General features: G+C 35.5%; 1 protein-coding gene across 2 annotated transcripts in view; it reads left to right on the top strand.

The window, feature by feature from the left end:
* SCYL2 (SCY1 like pseudokinase 2) overlaps nucleotides 1-21,703 on the top strand; it is a 71,683-nt gene that overhangs the window by 26,052 nt on the left and 23,928 nt on the right. For both annotated transcript variants that reach the window (XM_078449564.2, XM_078449561.2), the window contains exons 4-10: nucleotides 3,196-3,340; nucleotides 9,516-9,665; nucleotides 11,226-11,447; nucleotides 12,500-12,616; nucleotides 13,191-13,316; nucleotides 14,114-14,290; nucleotides 16,302-16,424. In XM_078449564.2, the coding sequence (XP_078305690.1) occupies nucleotides 3,196-3,340; nucleotides 9,516-9,665; nucleotides 11,226-11,447; nucleotides 12,500-12,616; nucleotides 13,191-13,316; nucleotides 14,114-14,290; nucleotides 16,302-16,424 (1,060 nt within the window). The remainder of the gene's footprint in view (nucleotides 1-3,195; nucleotides 3,341-9,515; nucleotides 9,666-11,225; nucleotides 11,448-12,499; nucleotides 12,617-13,190; nucleotides 13,317-14,113; nucleotides 14,291-16,301; nucleotides 16,425-21,703) is intronic.

The raw sequence follows: 21,703 nt of genomic DNA on the forward strand, positions 1-21,703 counted from the left end.
ATTCAGAAGATCTTAACCAAATGGTTTGCCAGTTGTGTTCTGTGGACCCTGGAATTTTAAGGATGGGGAAGAACAGGCAGGTAGAGGAACAGAGCTGGCAGAGTTCCAGGCTTCCAGTCCACCTTCAGCCAGGACACTTTTGCTTTTATCTCTTTGTATATATTGGATTTCTGTGTAATTCTTACTTTGGAATCTTCAGTAATCCACTGTCACTGATCCCTCTCCCCTCAAGAGCAGAAGATACTTTCTTTCAACCCAAAAGAAAAAAACCTAATATTTACTGTGAAAACTGTACTAGATACTTTACATTTGTTTAACTTATCCGACTCTCAAAATTATATGGAAGAACTGAGGATCAGAGACATTACCTAAGCCACATACTTATGACACCTTGATTCTTGAGCCCACATTTTTTCCCCACTGTACCATGGTGTACCTATCCAGATATATGCCCATATTTCTCTTATCACGATAATATTTTCATTGCTCTTCTTTTCATGAATAAACCCAGAAGAAAAGTGTAGTTGTTGACTCTTATGTAACATTTACTATTGTGAACTCTGTATCCCAAAGTGGACTAAGTTTTGTTTGCCACGCTTGTCCTGAGCTTTCCTAACTGTGCGTTTTCCTCTAGAGTGTATTCTATCAGCCTCTACCATGTCACCTATTAGAATCCTGCCCATATTTGTTATTTTAACTTGTATCAATGTGTCTTATAGTTCATCATTACATTTTAAGTCTCTTGAGGGGAGAAGCTCTCTCTGTAGCTTCTTTTGTAGTGACTTAAATATTACAGAAGGGATTTATGGGCAGTCATTAAGAGACAATTCAAAGGTTACTTTAAGGCATCTTCATTGTTAGGTTGTAAAACTGTAAAATTGATAGAAAGAGGACAACTTTAGGGTAGGAAAAAAATAACTTCCAGTTTTTAATGAATTAATGTAGAAATAATACTGGAGTTATCCAAAAGAAATGTGCTATATAGTAAAGTAATCCAGGTGAAAGCCCAGAGTTGGTGATGTATATTAAGGGTAACAGAGGCAGTAATTAAAACTATAAATAAAAGAATTTTTCAAGAGCATGAATAGAAAGAGCAAAGTACTGAGGACAGAACTTAAAATGTAGAGGAGAAAAAAAGAGTGAGGGAAAGAAATGAGCCATCATTGTTACATAGCAGGAGAAAAACAGCACATCATGGGAGCTGAGGGAGGGAGAAGGGACCTAGTCACTGAGGACCACTGAGTAAAGAGAAAATAAGGACTAAGAAAAATTCATTACATTTGACTAGTGAGAGGTTATTATTGATAATCAGTAATTTCAGTAGCAGGAAGGCAGTTTGGAAGCTAGAAAATAGGTACAAAGGAGCCCAGTAGACAAGACATCATGTGAATAAAGTCCCATAAGAGGAACTCAAAGGAAATTTTAGAATGATGGTTTAATCACTAATATACTGAGGTAAAGTTTAGGGAAGTGAGGTCATTCATGTTAGATGAACTTTATGCTTTTTAAAGTAGAATGTGGATAATAGGTGAGTAATGGGGAAAGGGGGCCATGGAATAAGCTAAATGAGAGAACTATAAAGGAATGTCCTTGAATGCTGAAAAATAAAAAGAGCAAGGTTAAAGTACATTATGTGACTTAGTACTGAATTTAAAAAGACTGGGGTTTTCTATTTCTTTCCTCTGCCTATGACATAAGGAAGAGAGTAGAAGAAACTTGTAATGATTATTAAAGGATTCATAAGGGTTTTTTCAGTAAAGGGTAATAAAGGGTGATGGTTTATTGTTGAGATAGTTGGGAGAAAGGAATCAATCATGTATGGTCAGGACTCAATACTTTGAATTTGGTGAATAAAGATGCCAGTGAGCTAGATTTGGTGTAAGTAGTAAAGGGGTAGGAGATAATGTCTAGTAAGTAGCTGTGGCTGGGGAGGTGGTTCTTGAGAAGAGGATATAGCCCTTCTCACATGTAACTGTAAAAATGATGATGGAAGTGAATATGAATGAAAAAAATAAGGGGGCTTCAGCTGGAGGAATAATCATATGGGTGTTGATGTGACCAAGGATGATGTTGGGGTCAAGACAGAGAGGAAAAAAAAAATAAGAGTAACTCAAATACATGAATCCTGGGAATTATAGAAAACTGTAGGAAAGACTTTAGCGTATTTGATCAGTTTTCCTCCAGTACAGTTCAGCAGATGAAAGCCTGGTGTCCACTGTGTTAATGAGCTTGATGAGGGAGTAAAGAACAAGGTAGCATCTTTGTTAATGAGTGAGCAGGTGTAACTCTCTCCCTCACCCTAAGGAGCTTTGTGTTAATCTCTCACGTATATTGAGCTTCTGCATTCACTTTTACTTGAAAAATGAGTTTAAGGTGAAAGAAAAGGTACACAGGAACAGGAGAAAGATGAAACAGCAAAGGGCATACTTGCTATTAAGCATTTACAATCCAGGTGCAGAAGTTTGGTTTAGCTTTGTTACCACACTACCTTGTAGTTCTCTATTGCCAGAGCCTAAGCCCAAGTCATAAAATGTTAGCACTTGAGTCTCAAACACTTGGTAATGATAATAGCAGTAGTAAAGACTTATTGAGTTTACATGCTAGTCACTGTGCTGTGTGCTTTACATTCAGTATCTCCTTTGATCCTCGCGTAACCCTTCAAGGTGGTTTTTTATCAGCATTTTACGAATGGGCAAAGTGAGTCTCAGAGCTGAGGTGTCCAAGTCACGTAGTCAGGGGATAGGGATGCTAGGACTTGAAGTTGGGTATTTGTCCATCTTCAAAGCCTGAGTTCTTTATAATTACTCCATAAAGCCTATTGAATGTTAATATCTAACGTTTTCTGAATTTCTAAATATTCTTATATATCAAGGAGCAGTAATTTAAAATTTTAAAAATTGTGACACCTTTTAAAATTATATATAAAGTAGGTAAAAGCAAAGCTGCTCTGATTGAAGTAGTTATAGAGGCCCTTGGAGCTGTTCTCTGTGCCCTTTTCTGACTCCTCTTGCTCCAGGACGGTCTGTGGGAAACTTGCAGGTTCCTTTGAGCATATTCTGAAAATTGTGTATTATATTAATGTTGAAAATAAATCTAAGTCTACTTTCTTGTTGACCACTAATATTTTATGTACATTTGATTTTGATAATGTGGGAAAAAATGGTGGTAAATAAATCTTTTTCTTTTTTAAAACAGGGATTGCTTGGCATTTTGTACAGAACCAGTTTTTGCCAGTTTAGCCAATGTTTTAGGTAACTGGGAAAATCTACCTTCCCCTGTATCTCCAGACATTAAGGATTATAACCTTTATGATGTAGAAACCAAATATGGTTTGCTCCAGGTATGTATTTTTGTTCATCATGTGAAAAGAGTTTTTTCTTTCAAAATTGTTTTTTGGCTGTTTCAAACTTATTAGCAATATAAACTGCTTCAGGTAAACCTTTGGATCCTTTCAGTAATTTAAAACTATTTCTGTATTTTGTAGTTTTTCTACAGTTTGTTGTTAGTTTTAAATTATATTTTATTTTTTTACTTTATTTTTTTAAAAATTTTTTATTTATTTTTGAGAGAGAGAGAGAGAGAGAGAGAGGGAGTAGGGGGAGGGCAGAGAGAGAGGGAGGCACCGAATCCGAAGCAGGCTCCAGACTCTGAGGTATTAGCACAGAGCCTGATGCGGGGCTTGAACTCACACACCCATGAGATCTTGACCTGAGCCGAAGTCAAATGCTTAACTGACTGAGCCACCCAGGTGTCCCAAATTATATTTTAAATTTATGAAACATAACATTGGTAACCTTTGTAGAAGGGCACTTACTGACTGGTGGTTGGGGTGGTTCCATTTTTATTTTTTTGAGTTCTAAACCTCGTTAATGCATTTCATAAACTATTAAGTTGAAGTACTTAAGTATTTAATAAAAATTAAAAATTACATCTTTAAGGAAATTATTCAATAGGCATCAAGAGATATTGTTAGCCTTTTCTTATATGTCCACTTTTTCTAATTTTCCTTTCCCTGTTTACCAAAATGAAATATCTTCAACTCTATAGAGTAAATTTGTGCAGTAGAATTTTAGTTCCTTGGGGACAGAGATCATTTTATGATTTTTTAACAGCTTTATTAAGTTATTAATTGGTATATAATAAACTTTACATATTAAAATACTATATGGTTTTATAAATTTGCCATATATACCTGTGAAACCATCGCTGCAATAAAAATAATGCACATATTCATGACCCCCCAAAGTATTCTTATACCCACTGTAATCCTTCCCTCCTACTTCTTGCTATCTTTATATCTCTTGTCCCAGGAAACCACTGACCTGCTTTCTGTCACTATGAATTGGTTTGTATTTTCTACAGTTTTCTAACTGGAATCATTTTATATGTACTCTTTTTTTTCTGCCTGGCTTCTTTCACTTAATTCTTTTGAGATTCATCCATATAGTTGTGCATATCAATAATTTTTAATTGCTGAGTGGTAGTCCATTGTATGGATATACCATAGTTTGTTTATCCATTCATCAGTTGATGGTCATTTGGTTTGTTTCTGGTTTTGGTTATTGCAAATATAGCTGCTGTGAATACTCATATACAAGTTTTTGTATATATGCTTTAATATATATAAGCTTTTGTACATATGCTTTAATTTCTCTTTGTTAAGTACCTAGAAATGGGATGGCTAGATCAAATGGTATGTATACATTTTGGTTCTTAGGAAACTTCGAACTCTTCTAAAGTGGTAATACCATTTTACATTCCTTTTTTAATTTTTTAAATTTCTTTTAATTTTACATTCCTATTGCAGTGTATGAGAGTTCCATTTTTACCCCATATTTGCCAGAAGTATGGTTTGTCTTTATAATTTTAGCCATTCTAATCAGTATGCAGTGGTATTTTGTTGGGGCTTTAATTTGCATTTCCCTGATGAATAATGATGTTGAACACCTTTTCATATACTTTGCCCTCTGAATATTTTTTGGTGAAATGTCTATTCAGCTCTTTTGCCCATTTTTTGAATGGGTTCTTATTATTGAGTTTTGAGGTTTCTTTATATATTTATTGTGGACACAAGTCTTTTGTCAGATACATGAGTTACAAATATTTTCTTCTAGTATCTAGTGTCTGGCTTATCTTGTTTGCTTAACAGTATATATTTTTTAATTGTGATAAAATACACATAATGTAAAATTTACTGCCCTACCATTTTCGAGTGTATAGTTCAGTGGCATTTAGTACATTCACATTGTTGTGCAAACATACCATCATCCATCCCCAGAACTCTTTCACCTTGGAAAACTGAAACTGGATCCATTAAACTGTAACTCCCCATCCCCCAACCCCACCACTCCTCAGCCCCTGGCAACCAGTCTACTTTCATTTTCTATGAATTTGACTACTTTAGGTGCCTCATATAAGTGGAATCATGCATTATTATTTCTTTTTTGACCGGTTTATTTCTCTTACTATAATGTTCTCAAGGTTTATCTGTGTCATAGTGTGTATCAGAATTTCCTTCCTTTGTTAGGTTAAATAATCCATTGTATATATTTACGGAATTATATTTATTCATTCGTTTGTCTGTGGACACTTGGGTTGCTTCCATATCTTGGCTATTGTGAGTAATACTGCTGTGAACATGGGTGTAGAAGTTTCTCTTCAAGATCTTGCTTTCAAAGTTCTTTTGGGGATATACCCAGAAGTGGAATTGCTGGATCATATGGTAATTCTATTTTAATTTTTTGAGGAACTGGCATAATGTTTTCCATAGTGGCTATACCATTTTATATTTCTACCAGTAGTGCACAAGAGTTCTAATTTCTCCATGTCCTCACTAACATTTGTTTTCTAGTTTTTGATAGTGGCCATCCTCATAGTAATGAGATGGTAGATTGTTGTGGTTTTGATTTGCATTTTCTTAGTGGTTAGTGAATTTAAGCATCTTTTCATGTGCTTATTATCCATTTGTATATTGTCTTTGGAGAAATGTCTATTCAAGTCTCTTGCCCATTTTTGAATTAGGTTGTTTGTTTTGTTGTTGAGTTGTAGGTGTTCATTGTATATTCCAGATATTAACCTCTTATCAGATATATGATTTGCAAATATTTTCTCCCATTCTGTGGATTGCCTTTTCACTCTTTTGATTTTGTCCTTTGATGCACAGAAGTTTTTTATTTTGATATATCCAATTTATTTTTTCTTTTGTTGCATTTGGTGTCATATTTAAGAAGTCATTGCCAAATCCAGTGTCATGAAACTTTTCTCCTGTTTATTTCTAAGAGTTTTATAGTTTTAGTCCTATGTTTAGGCCTTTGATTTATTTTGAGTTGATGTTTACATATGGTTTAAGGTAAGGGTACAACCTCATTGTTTTGACTATGGATATCCAATTTTCCCAGCACCCTTTGTTGAAACTTCCATCCTTCCCTCATTGAATGGTCTTTGTACCTTTCTCAAAAATCATTTGACTGTATATGCCATTCTGTTCCATTGGTCTATATTTCTGTCTTTACGCCAATGCACACTGTTTTGATTACTGTAGCTTTGTAATAAGCATCTGAACTTTTTTTTTCCAACCATAAAATGGTTCCAAAGATTAACTGAGATAATTATATAAAAGTATCTATCAAATTAATGCCTGAAATATACAATAAGCATGCATAGGGGTTTCTTTTTCCTTATAAAGTTAGGAAAACTTTTCTAGACTTGATAAACTTTGTATATTTTATAAATTAAATTTGAGGAATAAGCATTTTTTAAAATGCAAATCTTATATAAATTTCGTGGGTTTGAATGTGTTAGGACTAGAGAACATTCATCTGAGAAATATTAAGCCCCTAATTGCTTATTATACTAGTTACTCAGGGTAAATATCAGGCAGTTAGAGGTAGCACATCGTGTCTCAGGGAGTGATGAAAAATGAACTGAAAAGATAGAAAGAGACCTTTTTGATGATGGGGAACACTGAAGGATTTTTAAAATTTTTTTTTTTTTCAACGTTTTTTATTTATTTTTGGGACAGAGAGAGACAGAGCATGAACGGGGGAGGGGCAGAGAGAGAGGGAGACACAGAATCGGAAACAGGCTCCAGGCTCCGAGCCATCAGCCCAGAGCCTGATGCGGGGCTCGAACTCACGGACCGCGAGATCAAACACTGAAGGATTTTAAGCAGAGTAAATGACCTGGTCTGATAAGCATTTTAGAACTGTCATGCTAGAAGAGTAGAACTTGGGGGGTAGGGAAAATGTGTGGGAAATAATTCTTACCCTATGGGGTTATTTTCAGAGTCAAATGTGTAAATTTGTAAGTACTTAGCATAGTGCTTGCTGGTAAAAAAAATTAATGATAGTTAAAAAGTCTTGGTCAAAAATCATAGGAAGTACTAGAGGTATAGAGTGATGTTATGCAGGATTAGAATAGGCCCAGTTGACTGACTATGGGTATGGGAATTGAGAATGGTATGGAATCTTTGATTTCCCACACTTATTAAGAGGTTAATATGCCATTATTTGAAGTAATTTACCATCTGGGACCTACATAGGTTCAGTGACTTGCTCAAAGTTGCAAGACTAGTAAGTAATGAAGTGGGGACAGGAATTCAGGTATCTTCTAAAATAGTACTCTTTACATTCTTTACTGTTGACTTGTCTTCATGTTGAAACTGTAAGGGATTTTTTTTAGAGAATTTGTTTTTGTATTAAATCATTAAGCAATATTTATTGGATAGCTGTATGTCTGGCACAGTTCTGGATGCTGAAAGTATGGCAGTGAAAAAAACAGATACAAATTCCTGCTTTTCAGAACTTACATTCTCATGGGGAAGAGAGACAATAAAATAAGTAAATATATTAGATTATGATAAGTGCACATGGAGAAAAAAGGTGAAGAGGGAAGAGGATGGTTTGGATGTGGAGGGAAAGGTTGCACTTTTGGATGGAGGTAGTCAGGAAATCTATAACTGAAAGGTGACATTTGAGTAAAGACCTGAAAAAAGCAAAGAAGCGAACCATATAGATATGTAGGGAAAGAATAGTCTGGGCAGAAAGAACAGCAAGTGCAAAGTCCCTGAGACAGAATCATGCATGCCATGTTCAAGGGGTAGCGAAATACCTGGAGTGGTGGAGAGGAGTAAATAAGAAGATGAGTAGTAGGAGACAAGGTCATGGAGTTAATGAGTGGTTAAGTCCTGTTATCCCTGAGAGCCAGAGAAATACTTTGAATTTTACTCAGAGAGAAAGGAAAGGTCTTTGGAAGTCTTTGAGTAGGAAAGTGACTTGGCATGGTAGCTACTTATTGAGAATTAAACTATGTAGAAGAGTAAGAACAGAAACAAAGAGGTGAAGTAGGTGACTGTTATAGTAATACAGGCCAGAGATGATGATGGTCTAGAGTAGGGAAGGTGGTAAGACAGGATCAGATTCTAAATGTATTTTAGTAGTAAAGGTATTGTGCTTTGCAGATGGCTTTACTGTGTAAGAAAAATAGAGTAGTGCAGGATAACTCAAAAGTTTTTGAAAATGGAAAAATGAAGTGGCCATTAACTGATACAGGGAAAAGACTACAAGAGGAGAGAACTGAATTGTAGGGGAAGCTCAGTTTCAGATTCTTCTAAGATTGAGATGCTTGTAAAACATTCCAGGGAAAGAAATCAAGAAGGCAGTCAGATAATCAAGTCTGGACTTTAGAAAAGAGGGCCAGGCTGGAGAGAATTTGGGAACAGTCAACATATAGATGGTATTGAAAGGTATGAGAAAACTGAGAAAGAGTACATGGAAACTTCAGATGTCCAAACATTGAGTCCAGGAGGTTGGGGTACTGAGGAGGAACCAGCAGTGTAAACAGACTGAAAAGCAGCAGCCAGTGGAGTTGGGGAAAAACCTGGGGGAATGGTGTCTTGGAAGTCAGGGAGCTTTAGTTTGCCAAAATCTACTCCTGGAAACAGAAATCCAGTCTTCATTTTTGGTTAACAGATTCCATAGTAGTCTCAGGTACAGATATAAAAATTGCCTGATACTAATCCAGCCTGAGAATGAGTGAGCATCAATTAATATTTGAAAACTAAGCACAATACTTTTCAGAAAAACTGAACTTCAATATGAAGTGTAAGTATGTAAAAATATTAAGAATTAGAATAAAATTGACAAAGGTGTCCCTTGATACTTACTATCTGTATCTTGGGAACCAAAGATTCCTTCATTTTTCAAACATAGGAACTTGATAAATTTGGATAGCAAAGTGCTTTTAAATTCTTTTCTTTTGCTTATGTGGATATAGAAAGGAACTTTAATGAAGTTATATTCTGGTTTTATAAATGGGTTTTCCCACTAATGCTTTGATCGTTGTGGCAACTGAGAATATCTTCTCTTTTGCATTTATGATTAAATTAATGGTTACCTGCATGTAAAAAAAATCTTCTATTGGAAGAAGCAGCAATTATGATTTTTAAGAGACATTTTATTATTGTAATTGAAAGGAATTTTATTTAATGTAAAAGTGTCTTTTTCCCCCTGTTACAGGTTTCTGAAGGATTGTCATTTTTGCATAGCAGTGTGAAAATGGTTCATGGAAATATCACACCTGAAAATATAATTTTGAATAAAAGTGGAGCCTGGAAAATAATGGGGTTTGATTTTTGTGTATCATCATCCAATCCTTCTGAACAAGAGGTAATGAAGGTTTTAAATCTTCTAATTTTTTAAAAAAGATTTTATTGTAAGCAATCTCTACACCCAACATGGGGCTCGAACTCACAACCCTGAGATCAAGAGTCACGTGCTCCACAGACTGAGCCAGCCAGGTGCCCTAGTCTTCTAATTTTTTTAAAGCTATGGAAATTTGTGATGCATCTGGAATGTACTAGAGAATTTGCATGCCTGATAAATGTGTAGAAATAGGCTATGTGGTACAATGTATGTTTAAATGTTTAACTTTATAGAAATTTCTAGTGTTCATTTTACCTAAGAGTATTCTTCAGCTTGGTAATTCCACAGTAATGTTACTTGAGTAAAGGATGCTAGAGTTAAACAAATCTGAGAACTGTTGGGCTAAGTAGGCTTTTTTTTCCATAGGATGTCAAATACACTAACAAACACTGTGAATCTCTAGTAGTGTTTTCCTAATTTATTGGACTACAGAATCTTCTATAGGGAGCATGATAACAACAGTAGCAGTGATAATAATAGCTAACGTTTATTGAAGCACTTTACTAAACACTTTTTATGTATTTTCTTAACCACAGTTGGTGAGATACAGGAATAATATAGATGACTAAGTTAGGCTCATAGAATAAAATAATCTGCCTAAGTTTAGGCAGGTGGTTAAGTGGTAGAGCTAGGATTTGAACCCAGTCTCTCTGGTTCCAAAGCACCTGTTACTTAGTGATTATCGTATCTGCCTATTTATACTTAGGAAATACTGTAATATTTCAAGTTTTTAATATATGTAGTTGTTAAAGGGATCCTGATTTGACCTAAGATAGATTTGTAATTGAAGTAAACTCTTTTAAATTTTTTTTTTTATTTGACGTTTATTTATTTTTGAGACATAGAGAGACAGAGCATGAACGGGGGAGGGTCAGAGAGAAAGGGAGACACAGAATCTGAAACAGGCTTCAGGCTCCGAGCTGTCAGCACAGAGCCCGATGCAGGGCTCGAACTCACGGACTGTGAGATCATGACCTGAGCCGAAGTCGGTCGCCCAACCGACTGAGCCACCCAGGCGCCCCTGAAGTAAACTCTTTTAAAGGAAGCAGAAAGAATTAGTATTGGTTGAATATACACTTTGGGTCAGACACTTTGTTAGGTTCATTTTTTCCCATGCATTTGTTTAACCTTACAACAACCTTTTGAACTTGTTAACTAAATCATGCAGCTAGTTAGTGAAAGAACAAGGCTTCAAATGATAATCTGAGTCCAGAAAACTTGAAGCTTATGTATCATAGAACATAGGTTTTACCTTTCCATATTCATATTGCATCTTATAGTGATAATTTGTCTTCTGGAAGAGAGGTCCAATCATCTGAAAGTTGCAAGAGTTCTTATTCGTATCTCTCAGTTTGTTTAGTGTCCTTTCCAGATTTGAGAATTTAGGAATTCCAGGATTGAAGGTGGTAGTGTTTTTACTTGCATGACTGAGTATGAATTTAAAATTAGGTTGCTACTGTTTGATAGTGGTTTGCCTTATTTGAAATATTTAATCTTTGTAATCCCTTTTCTGTGTTCTTATAGCCTAAGTTTCCTTGTAAAGAATGGGACCCAAATCTACCATCATTGTGTCTTCCAAATCCTGAGTATTTGGCTCCTGAATACATACTTTCTGTGAGCTGTGAAACAGCCAGTGATATGTACTCTCTAGGAACTGTCATGTATGCTGTATTTAACAAAGGGAAACCCATATTTGAAGTTAACAAGCAAGATATTTACAAGAGTTTTAGTAGGCAGTTGGATCAGGTAATTTGCCTTATATATAAATATTTGCTTGCATTAAAAATGTATTAAATTTTTCTTTGATTTTTTAAAAATGTCCCCAGAAAATTCTGTAAAGTGAGACGAGTGTCTCATATTTTAAGTTTGCATAAAATCAACTTAACAAAAGTAATTCTATAAATAATGAGGATCAAAGTTTGTTACCACAACTTTAATTGTGGCATTTATTTACTAGAGTGAATACTGAAATATGATCTAAAATGATGGGCATTTTGTTTTTGTCATAGAAACAATTTCAGGTATTGAAGATAAGTGTTTTAATTATCTTGCCACAGTAGAATTAGCAGTTTGTTCAGTGTAAAATATATTTTTGAATGAACTTAAAAAAGGTTTTTTTTTGTTTTTTGTTTTTGCTTTAATTTTAATTTTTTTTTTTTAAAACTCATATCCAAATTAGCATATAGTACAACAGTGATTTCAGGAGTAGATTCCTTACTGCCTCTTACCCATTTAGCCCATCCCCCCTCCCACAACCCTCCATAAAACCTCAGTTTATGAGTCTCTTCTGTTTTGTCCCCCTCCCTGTTTTTATATTCTTTTTGTTTCCCTCCCCTTATGTTCATCTCTTTTGTTTCTTAAAGTCCTCATATGAGTGAAGTCATATGATTTTTGTCTTTCTCTGACTAATTTCACTTAGCATAATACCCACCAGTTCCATCCACGTAGTTGCAAATGGCAAGATTTCATTCTTTTTGCTTGCCGAGTAATACTCCATTGTATATATGTACCACATCCTCTTTATCCATTCATCCATTGATGGACATTTGGGCTCTTTCCATACCTTGGCTATTGTTGGTAGTGCTGCTATAAACATGGGGGTGCATGTGTCCCTTTGAAACAACACCCCTGTATCCCTTGGATAAATGCCTAGTAGTGCAATTGCTGGGTCGTAGGGTAGTTGTGTTTTTAGTTTTTTTGAGGAAAAAAAGGTTTTTTAAATAGACTGTTGACTGTAAATGCATTATCTTTTTGAATATTTTTATATTCATATTTAATAGTATTACTCTTCTGAATAGTTGAGTCGTTTAGGATCTAGTTCACTTTCAAATATACCTGAGGAAGTCCGTGAACATGTAAAACTGCTGTTAAATGTAACTCCGACTGTAAGACCAGATGCAGATCAAATGACCAAGGTGAGTACACATGAATTCCTGCCTTAGGTGGAAGAGAGACAAGGAGTTAAAAGTAGATTAAGTGCTTCTAAAGCAAGATTTAGCCAGAGGCCCCAGATAACATCTGTATTCTTAAATGTGTTAAATATGCAACTTCTTTTAATCTTTAAACAGTTAAATAATTTATGTGTATAATTGCTGTGATATAAAATAAGATTTCAGATAATTAGAATCCTAATAGTTATACAGGTGTAGAAATTCTGGACACGCCAAGAATTCACGGCCTTCTAATTTACTCATGTAAGCATGGATTTTAACAGTGCTCTTTATGCCTTCAAGATATTTAATCTTTCAGCATTTATTAGTTAGGTAAAGAAAATGTTACTGCCTAGGGAACTCACAGGTACCGACTGAAAAATTTGAACCTGAAAAGAAATTTGGTTATTCCTTATTTTGATTTTTATAATTAGAACTATTAAGTGCTTTTTAGTATTTTGCTAAATGTTTCTAAATTTTTTTTTACTATATTATGGCAGTTTCAGGTATGAGAAGTACTTTAATATTTACCAAAATAATTTTATTTCCCTATTTTTAGATTCCCTTCTTTGATGATGTTGGTGCAGTAACACTGCAGTATTTTGATACCTTATTCCAAAGAGATAATCTTCAGAAATCACAGTTTTTCAAAGGACTGCCAAAAGTTCTACCAAAACTGCCCAAGGTTTGTTGTTGATCAGTTTTTTATTATAGACAGGATTTTCATTTACTATAATAACTCTTCCAGAGAAATAAATAGAACTTTTGCTTTAGGTGCATAAATGACTATAGAAGGCTGCAGACTGAAGCTAAAAGTTTAGTGGACCTTTTTCGCGGGGTCCAAAAATCCTCTAAAAAATTAGGTAAAAAAATTAGAAGAATACTACCTATGCAAAGGTAGTGCTTGCACATTAAATGTCAGAAGACAGGTCCATAAGCTGTCATTGTGGAGATCATTGCTTCACCAGCGATTAAGCGATACTTCTGTATTACAGTTCCTGTAACTCTCCTTCTCTGGCTTATTAAATCATGAGTGTAATATAGTCTAAAATATGTTGGTGACTGCCATAGAAGTCAATGGTTGGAAAACTGGTGATTCCTGCAAAAATATCTCCAGTGTTTAATCTGTCGATACTCTTTGATTATTCACTGTTTAGTTAGCCCTTTACTTAGATGCTATGGAGAATAAAGAGGAAACAAATATTGTTCTTGCTCTCAAGGCTCTTTCAGTAAGTGTAGATAGAGTCAATATGCATGAAACAACAATTAATAATACAGGACAGTTTTTAAATGGTGTGGTATGAATCATAAGTAATGAAGAGGAGAAACAAATTAGTGAAGACTTAATGAAGGAAGGTTTCCTGAGGGAAATTATATGGTCATCTTCCCCGAAGGGATTGGACATTTTAGACTGTAACTTCAATATTAACACTAAAGACCCGAAGTCAAATTTAGTTTTATGAAAACATTTTTGCCTTTCAGCGTGTCATTGTGCAGAGAATTTTGCCTTGTTTGACTTCAGAATTTGTAAACCCTGATATGGTACCTTTTGTTTTGCCCAATGTTCTACTGATTGCTGAAGAATGCACCAAAGAAGAATATGTCAAATTAATTCTACCTGAACTTGGCCCTGTTTTTAAACAGCAGGAGCCAATCCAGGTATGTATGTAAATACTCTTTCCTATTTGTTTGCTGTTACTTAATGATATTAGTCAATGATGACTATCACTGAAAACAAAAGAAATGGATGTGTGACTTTTTAAAAATTGAGGTAAGTATAAGAGACTTTTTTTTCCATTAGTCAGAACCTATTTTGCATATGTTTGAAGTGAACCATTCCTAAAATTATAATTAAACTTTGCAAGTAAATGTTGATAGCTCTCTGTAAGTTACCACCTCAGAAAATAAATTATATTGAGATCTGGCATACTGTTCTTATTGGACTTATTGAAAGTTATTGGTTTGTGAAAAGAAGTATTTCTTTTTCTTCTGTACTTTTAAATATTTGTTTTTGTTTTTCTTTTTGTTATTTAGGGTCTTTAGCTTGCAGATAGTTTATGCCAGTTGTTTCTCTTTATTTTATTGCTGATAAATAGTTTTACCAGGAGGAGGAAAATGCTTATAGCACCATGGAAATAATGTGTGTGTGTGTATTATAAGTTAAAATGTAATTAATTTCTGATGTTAGACTCTATTATAATATTTGTCAGATTCAAGGTAGTCTTGGGTTTTTAAAAAAATTTTTTTAGGGGCGCCTGGGTGGCTCAGTGGGTAAGCATCCAACTTCAGCTCAGGTCATGATCTCACAGTCTGTGAGTTCAAGCCCCGTGTTGGGCTTTGTACTGACAGTTCAGAGCTTGGAGCCTGTTTCAGATTCTGTGTCTCCCTCTCTCTCTGCCCCTCCCCCACTCATGGTATGTCTCTCTTTGTCTCTCAAAAATGAATAGATGTTAAAAAAAATTAAAAATTGTGAGAGAGAGAGAGAGAGAGAGAGAGAGAGAGAGAGAGAGAGAGAGAGACAACATGAGCTGGGGAGGGGCAGAGAGTGAGGGAGACACAGAATCCGAAGCAGCTCTAGGCTCTGAGCTGTCAGCACAGATCCCGATGCAGGGCTCAAACTCACCAACTGTGAAATCATGACCTGAGCCGAAGTCAGATGCTTCACCAACTGAGTCACCCAGGCGCCCCAAGGTAGTCTTGGATTTAAAAGCAGTAGGGTCACACTCCTGGGTTTGAATCTGGTCTTCTTCATCCTTATTAGAAGGATGACATGGGCAAGTCATTAGACTCTTAAAACCTTAGTTTTGCTCATTTCTGAAACAAAAGGGGTTGTTGAGATTAAATGAAATTTCTAGACACATAGTAAATATTACTACATATTTCTGCCATTCCATGGCAGTAGCATATTAATAAACCATCAGCTGTGTGATTTAATGGTTTTATGAGAGGCTATTTGCAGTCCTTCCTTTAAAAGGAGGGGAACAGAAGGAAGTCTGTGGTGGTAAAGCAAGAGTTCCTATGGCTAAGAAAGGGCAGATGAGGGAACTGTAGGCTTTGAAGCAGAGTTCCCCAAATATGGTCAAGATGTTAGGAGTGAAAGTGGCGGAGCCACATGTTCACTCATGAAACACTCATGTAGTCTGCATGAATAGAAGGGGCCATGTTTTCCTTATAATCTAGGTATGTGTGGCAACTAGGTGAGAAAACATGATTGGAGACTATTGAAAATGTCTCTTTTTAGAATTTTTCCTGACAGACCTTTTCATTTCTGTACCTTTTCTTCTGTTCTTAAACTTAGAAGCCAAGTGAACTACTTCTTTGGGATATCTGACTTTGCTGTTCTCAGGCTTTCTCTCTTTTTTTTTTTTTAAACCCAGTGGATACCCAGATAGTGGTACTTACAGGTGAGTAATGTATTGCCGAAGATATGTGAGAGTTAGGAAATTAGTCTTCACTTAAATGTTTAAACTGAGAGCAAATGTTAAATACTGTGCTTCCAGAAATCTATGAAACTTGATTTGTATGTTTTTGTCTTCCATGCCCTCAGGCTAGCAACATGGTGAGTGTCAAAATACAGAACTTACTTTTTTGAAGAGACTTTAAATTTTGTCATATGTGAAATCTTATAAAGATTCTAGGCTTTAATACATTGTTCCTTTTTTCTACACAGATTTTGTTAATTTTCCTACAAAAAATGGATTTGCTACTAACCAAAACTCCTCCTGATGAGATAAAGAACAGTGTCTTACCAATGGTTTATAGAGCACTAGAGGCTCCTTCCATTCAGATCCAGGTATAATATTTGATTTTTTTAAAATAATGATTTTGATTTTTAAAACAAAAGAAAGAAGTACATTTTGGGTTTGAATTATAAAATCTTTTATATAAAGCTCAATTGGTATCTATATTATTAATCCATTGAATTGCATTATATACTGTTACTAAAATGTATCTGCTCCCAACTAATTTAAAGAATGTATTGACAAATATCTGTATTAATGAAGTATAAGATTCATTGCTTTTATTTATCAAAAATGTTCTATTCTGAAAGATTTGATTTCTTACAGTTGAATCATTGTATATCTTCTTCCTAAATGAATAACTAACATAGGAATGAAATGTCAAAGATACATGTGACTTTTTTAATGAAAACATTAAGTAGGTATTCCCATATTCCTAATTTTTTTTCATGCTTGATAACTTACTTTTCTAAGTGTTCTTTCTATACTGAAGTTAATTTGTGTAGCAAGTAGATAGCAAACCAGACAGTAATTTAGTGTGACCATTCCTAATGCATTTATAGCTATTTCTGTGTGTCATAGAGGTTATGTTAAAACATCATGTACTTTGCCAAACTTAGTTCTTTAGCTTTGCTATTAAAATTTTGGTTCTATAGGACTGTCTGGCAAAAAAATTTTGGATTGCTGTTAAAAGTATAATTTTTTCCTTTTTTTTTTTTTTTTTTTTTTTACTTTGGAAAATAAGTACCTATGTTAAGAACATCTCATTGCATAAATGGTTTTATATTTAAAGTTTCTTTGCCAGTATAGAAATTCTAGTAAAGAAAACAGAATTTTAATTTTTAAAGGTTATTGACCAAAGCCTTTTTTTTCTAATGTGAACCTAATACCAGGGACACCTGGCTGGCTCAGTCAGTAGCAAATGCGACTCTTGATTTTGGGGTGTGAGTTCAAGCTCCATGTTGGGTATGGAGATTACTTAAAAATAATGTGAACCTAATATCACGTGTATAAGGTCACTTTTTTGACTCATTTTAGTCTTTGTCTAGGTTTTTGCTTATTCAAAGTTGTGAGGTTCATGTTACATTTTTTCCATATAATGTCATGCCTTCTTAAAGGTGAGGATATGCTGGTTTTGTCCAAATGACATGGGACAAAAGAAGTACTTACTTTTACTTTTTAGGCCTTTCCAAAGGAGTTATGAATTATAGCTTCTTAAAACATTCCCACAGGCCCTGTGTAGCCAACCTGGTTTTATGTTCACTGAGATTAGGAAGGAGAGAAATGTTGAGTGATATGAAAGCTAATTTTTCTTCATAAGGGGGTTCATTTGGCCAATACACATCAGCCAATAAGTATTTATTGAAATAGTTAATATTTAAATCAGATTGACCTGTGCAGCTTTGCTGAATTTTAGAAACCCACATTTCTTGTATCATTCACTATGTCTTTTTTTTTTCAATATATGAAATTTATTGTCAAATTGGTTTCCATACAACACCCAGTGCTCATCCCAAAAGGTGCCCTCCTCAGTACCCATCACCCACCCACCCCTCCCACCCCCCATCAACCCTCAGTTTGTTCTCAGTTTTTAACAGTCTCTAATGCTTTGGCTCTCTCCCACTCTAACCTCTTTTTTTTTTTTTTTTCCTTCCCCTCCCCCATGGGTTTCTGTTAAGTTTCTCAGGATCCACATAAGAGTGAAAACATACCGTATCTGTCTTTCTCTGTATGGCTTATTTCACTTAGCATCACACTCTCCAGTTCCATCCACGTTGCTACGAAGAGCCATATTTCATTCTTTCTCATTGCCACGTAGTACTCCATTGTGTATATAAACCACAATTTCTTTATCCATTCATCAGTTGATGGCCATTTAGGCTCTTTCCATAATTTGGCTATTGTTGAGAGTGCTGCTATAAACATTGGGGTACAAGTGCCCCTATGCATCAGTACTCCTGTATCCCTTGGGTAAATTCCTAGCAGTGCTATTGCTGGGTCATAGGGTAGGTCTATTTTTAATTTTCTTTTTTTTTTTTTTTAACGTTTATTTATTTTTGAGACAGAGAGAGACAGAGCATGAATGGGGGAGGGGTAGAGAGAGAGGGAGACACAGAATTGGAAGCAGGCTCCAGGCTCTGAGCCATCAGCCCAAAGCCCAACGCGGGGCTCGAACTCATGGACCGCAAGATCGTGACCTGAGCTGAAGTCGGCCGCTTAACCGACTGAGCCACCCAGGCGCCCCTATTTTTAATTTTCTGAGGAACCTCCACACTGTTTTCCTGAGTGGCTGCACCAGTTTGCATTCCCACCAACAGTGCAAGAGGGTTCCCGTTTCTCCACATCCTCTCCAGCATCTATAGTCTCCTGCTTTGTTCATTTTGGCTACTCTGACTGGTGTGAGGTGATATCTGAGTGTGGTTTTGATTTGTATTTCCCTGATGAGGAGCAACGTTGAGCATCTTCTCATGTGCCTGTTGGCCATCTGGATGTCTTCTTTAGAGAAGTGTCTATTCATGTCTTCTGCCCATTTCTTCACTGGATTATTTGTTTTTCGGGTGTGGAGTTTGGTGAGCTCTTTATAGATTTTGGATACTAGCCCTTTGTCCGATATGTCATTTGCAAATATCTTTTCCCATTCCGTTGGTTGCCTTTTCGTTTTGTTGGTTGTTTCCTTTGCTGTGCAGAAGCTTTTAATCTTCATAAGGTCCCAGTAATTCACTTTTGCTTTTAATTCCCTTGCCTTTGGGGTTGTGTCGAGTAAGAGATCATTCAGTATGTCTTTAGTCACCAGTGCAATTAATTAGTATCATCATTGCTTGGTAAGAGTGTTAAAGTTAAAAGACTATCTGGGATCTTTGGGAGAATACTAGAATAAGAGCAAGAAACAAAAGTCTTTATTTAAATGTTTATTCATTTTGAGAGAGAGATAGAGAACGAATGGGGGAGGGGCAGAGAGCAAGGGAGACAGGATCCCAAGAAGCCTCCACGCTATCAGCACAGAGTCCAGTGTGGGGCTCGAACTCTCAAACCATGAGATCATGACCTGAGCTGAGACCAAGAATTGGACACTTAACTGTCTGAGCCATCCAGGCACCCCAAGAAACAAAAGTCTTCAAGTTTCAAGCAAGTAGAAGGCTGGAAAGTAACTTTGGAAATTCATTTTTGGAGTGATATTTTTTATTTAATTTTAATTTTTTTTTTTTTTTTTTAGAGAGAGCACAAAGTGGGGAGAAGGGCAGAGGGAGGGAGAGAGAGAGAGAATCATAAACACAGGGAGAGAATCTCGGCTCAGTGTGGAGCCCGACTTGGGGTTCCATTCCACAACCGTGGGTGGGACCATGACCTGAGCTGAGATCAAGAGTCAGATGCTCAACCAACTGAGCCTCCCAGGTGCCTATGGAGTGATATTTTTAAAGTGAAGTTTGATTAGAAATATTTAAGAGGCTAAAGGGGGTTCAGAAATACATTTAGGAAAGTAGAAAATGATGTACAAAAATTAGGGTGCTTAGAGGCTTGAATAGAAATGTATATGTGAACCAAATAAAAAATTTTTACCTTTAAAATTAAACTTAGAAGCTATGCTTTTTCTCCTCTCCCCACCACCAGTTATAAAGTATAAACTAAGAGGCAGAAATTCCTGAGAATGAGCTAATGACTTCCTTGAGTTTTGGTTTGTTTGAGTCTCCTGTTTCTAGGTTCTTCATCGTATTCCCTTCTTGGAAAAGAGCTCTTCCTCCCCACTTTTAGCTAAATGATTTAGACATAATTTAAGATTTGCCTCTTTGTAACCTATTGCTAGGTTATACAGCATAGTGCACATGTATGCTTGCTCTCATGAATTAAAGGCTGACCTTCCCTACAGAGGTCCCCTCTGGTAACAGGAGTACAGTATCTCACAAACTGCTCACTCTTGCCTATTCTTGCCCATCTTTGGAAAATGGGCATCCTTGAATGTAGCTTGTACTTCTTATCCTCAAGTTATGTCACACTTATTAATTACAATTCTGAGTGGATATAAACATGCAACTCTTAATAGCTGCTTTTTGGAAATATGGGAGTAAAGCAAATAAAATACTTGGCCATTATTTTGATAACAGATTGTTAGTAGTTAATTTATTTCTGTCTGCTAACTACAAATGAATGTCTTTAAGTATACCAAATATTGTCTAACTCCTTCCCTGATACACATTTATGCCTCCATTTTCTTTAGTAATCCCTTCTTCTTTGCTTTGCTACAAGGAACATTCTGCTCTTAATAAGGTATCTGAGATATATGTTCTTGAGCCAGTTAGTTCTCAAGCCATTTCTTGTTCTTTTCCTTGTCTCATTTAGTCCCCCTTTTCCTCTGTTAGCCTCATTCAGAGTTCCCAGTTATAGTCATTTACATTGTGGCCAACATTAGTTAACAGTGTTTTAAATAACTTTTTCCTGTTTCTATGAGTTATACTTGCTTAAGTTTTAGAATTTGGAAGTGCTTAAACATATAAAGAAAATTAAAATCCTCCCTCAGAGATGCCCATAGTTAACATTTCCGTGTCTATCCTTGAGTCTTTTTCCCTAAGTCTGTAGACAGACACATATGCATACATGTTTTAAAAACTGGGGTTGCATAATAGTGTCTTATTGTATTTCTCCCCAATATTATAAAACAATCTTTTAAAATATATTAAAGAAAATGTTTGTATTCTATTTTATGATAAGCTAAGAAATCCCTTATTTAAGAGGAATAGTTCTATGTTACTTAGTATTTAATCCTTATTGTGAAAGATAGCAAAACTTAGGTGTTCCCATTTTTAAATAATAAATGATGAATTGATGAATTGTGTTATCAGGGAAAGAAATTAGGAATGAAGACCAAGGACTGTTGTTACCATATGCTAGTTATATGACTTTGCATGGTTTTGAGTAAGGTCCTTTTTAAATTTTTTTAAAAAGTTTTATTTATTTTGAGAGAGGGAAAGAGAGAACATAAGCAGGGGAGGGGCAGACAGAGGGAGAGAGAGAATCCGAAACAGGCTCTGCGCTGTCAGCAGCAGAGCCCGATGCAGGGCTCAAACTCACAAACCATGAGATCATGACCTGAGCTGAAACCAAGAGTTGGACTCTGAACTGACTGAACCACCCACGCGCCCCTTGAATAAGATCTTTTGAGTCTGTTTTCTCATCTGTAAAATTGAAAATTAGTGACAACTCTTCTTTCAACTAGTTGTTGAAAGGAGCAAATGATAAAACATAAATAAAAGTTTATTTCAAACTATGTGACAAATTAGCTATGTAAATACAAAATGTTTTAATATGTGGGAGAAAGGATGAAGAGAGTCTTTCTCTA

This window comes from Panthera onca, chromosome B4 (assembly GCF_046562875.1).
Source record: "Panthera onca isolate mPanOnc1 chromosome B4, mPanOnc1 haplotype 2, whole genome shotgun sequence".
NCBI classification, from domain to species: Eukaryota; Metazoa; Chordata; class Mammalia; order Carnivora; family Felidae; genus Panthera; species Panthera onca.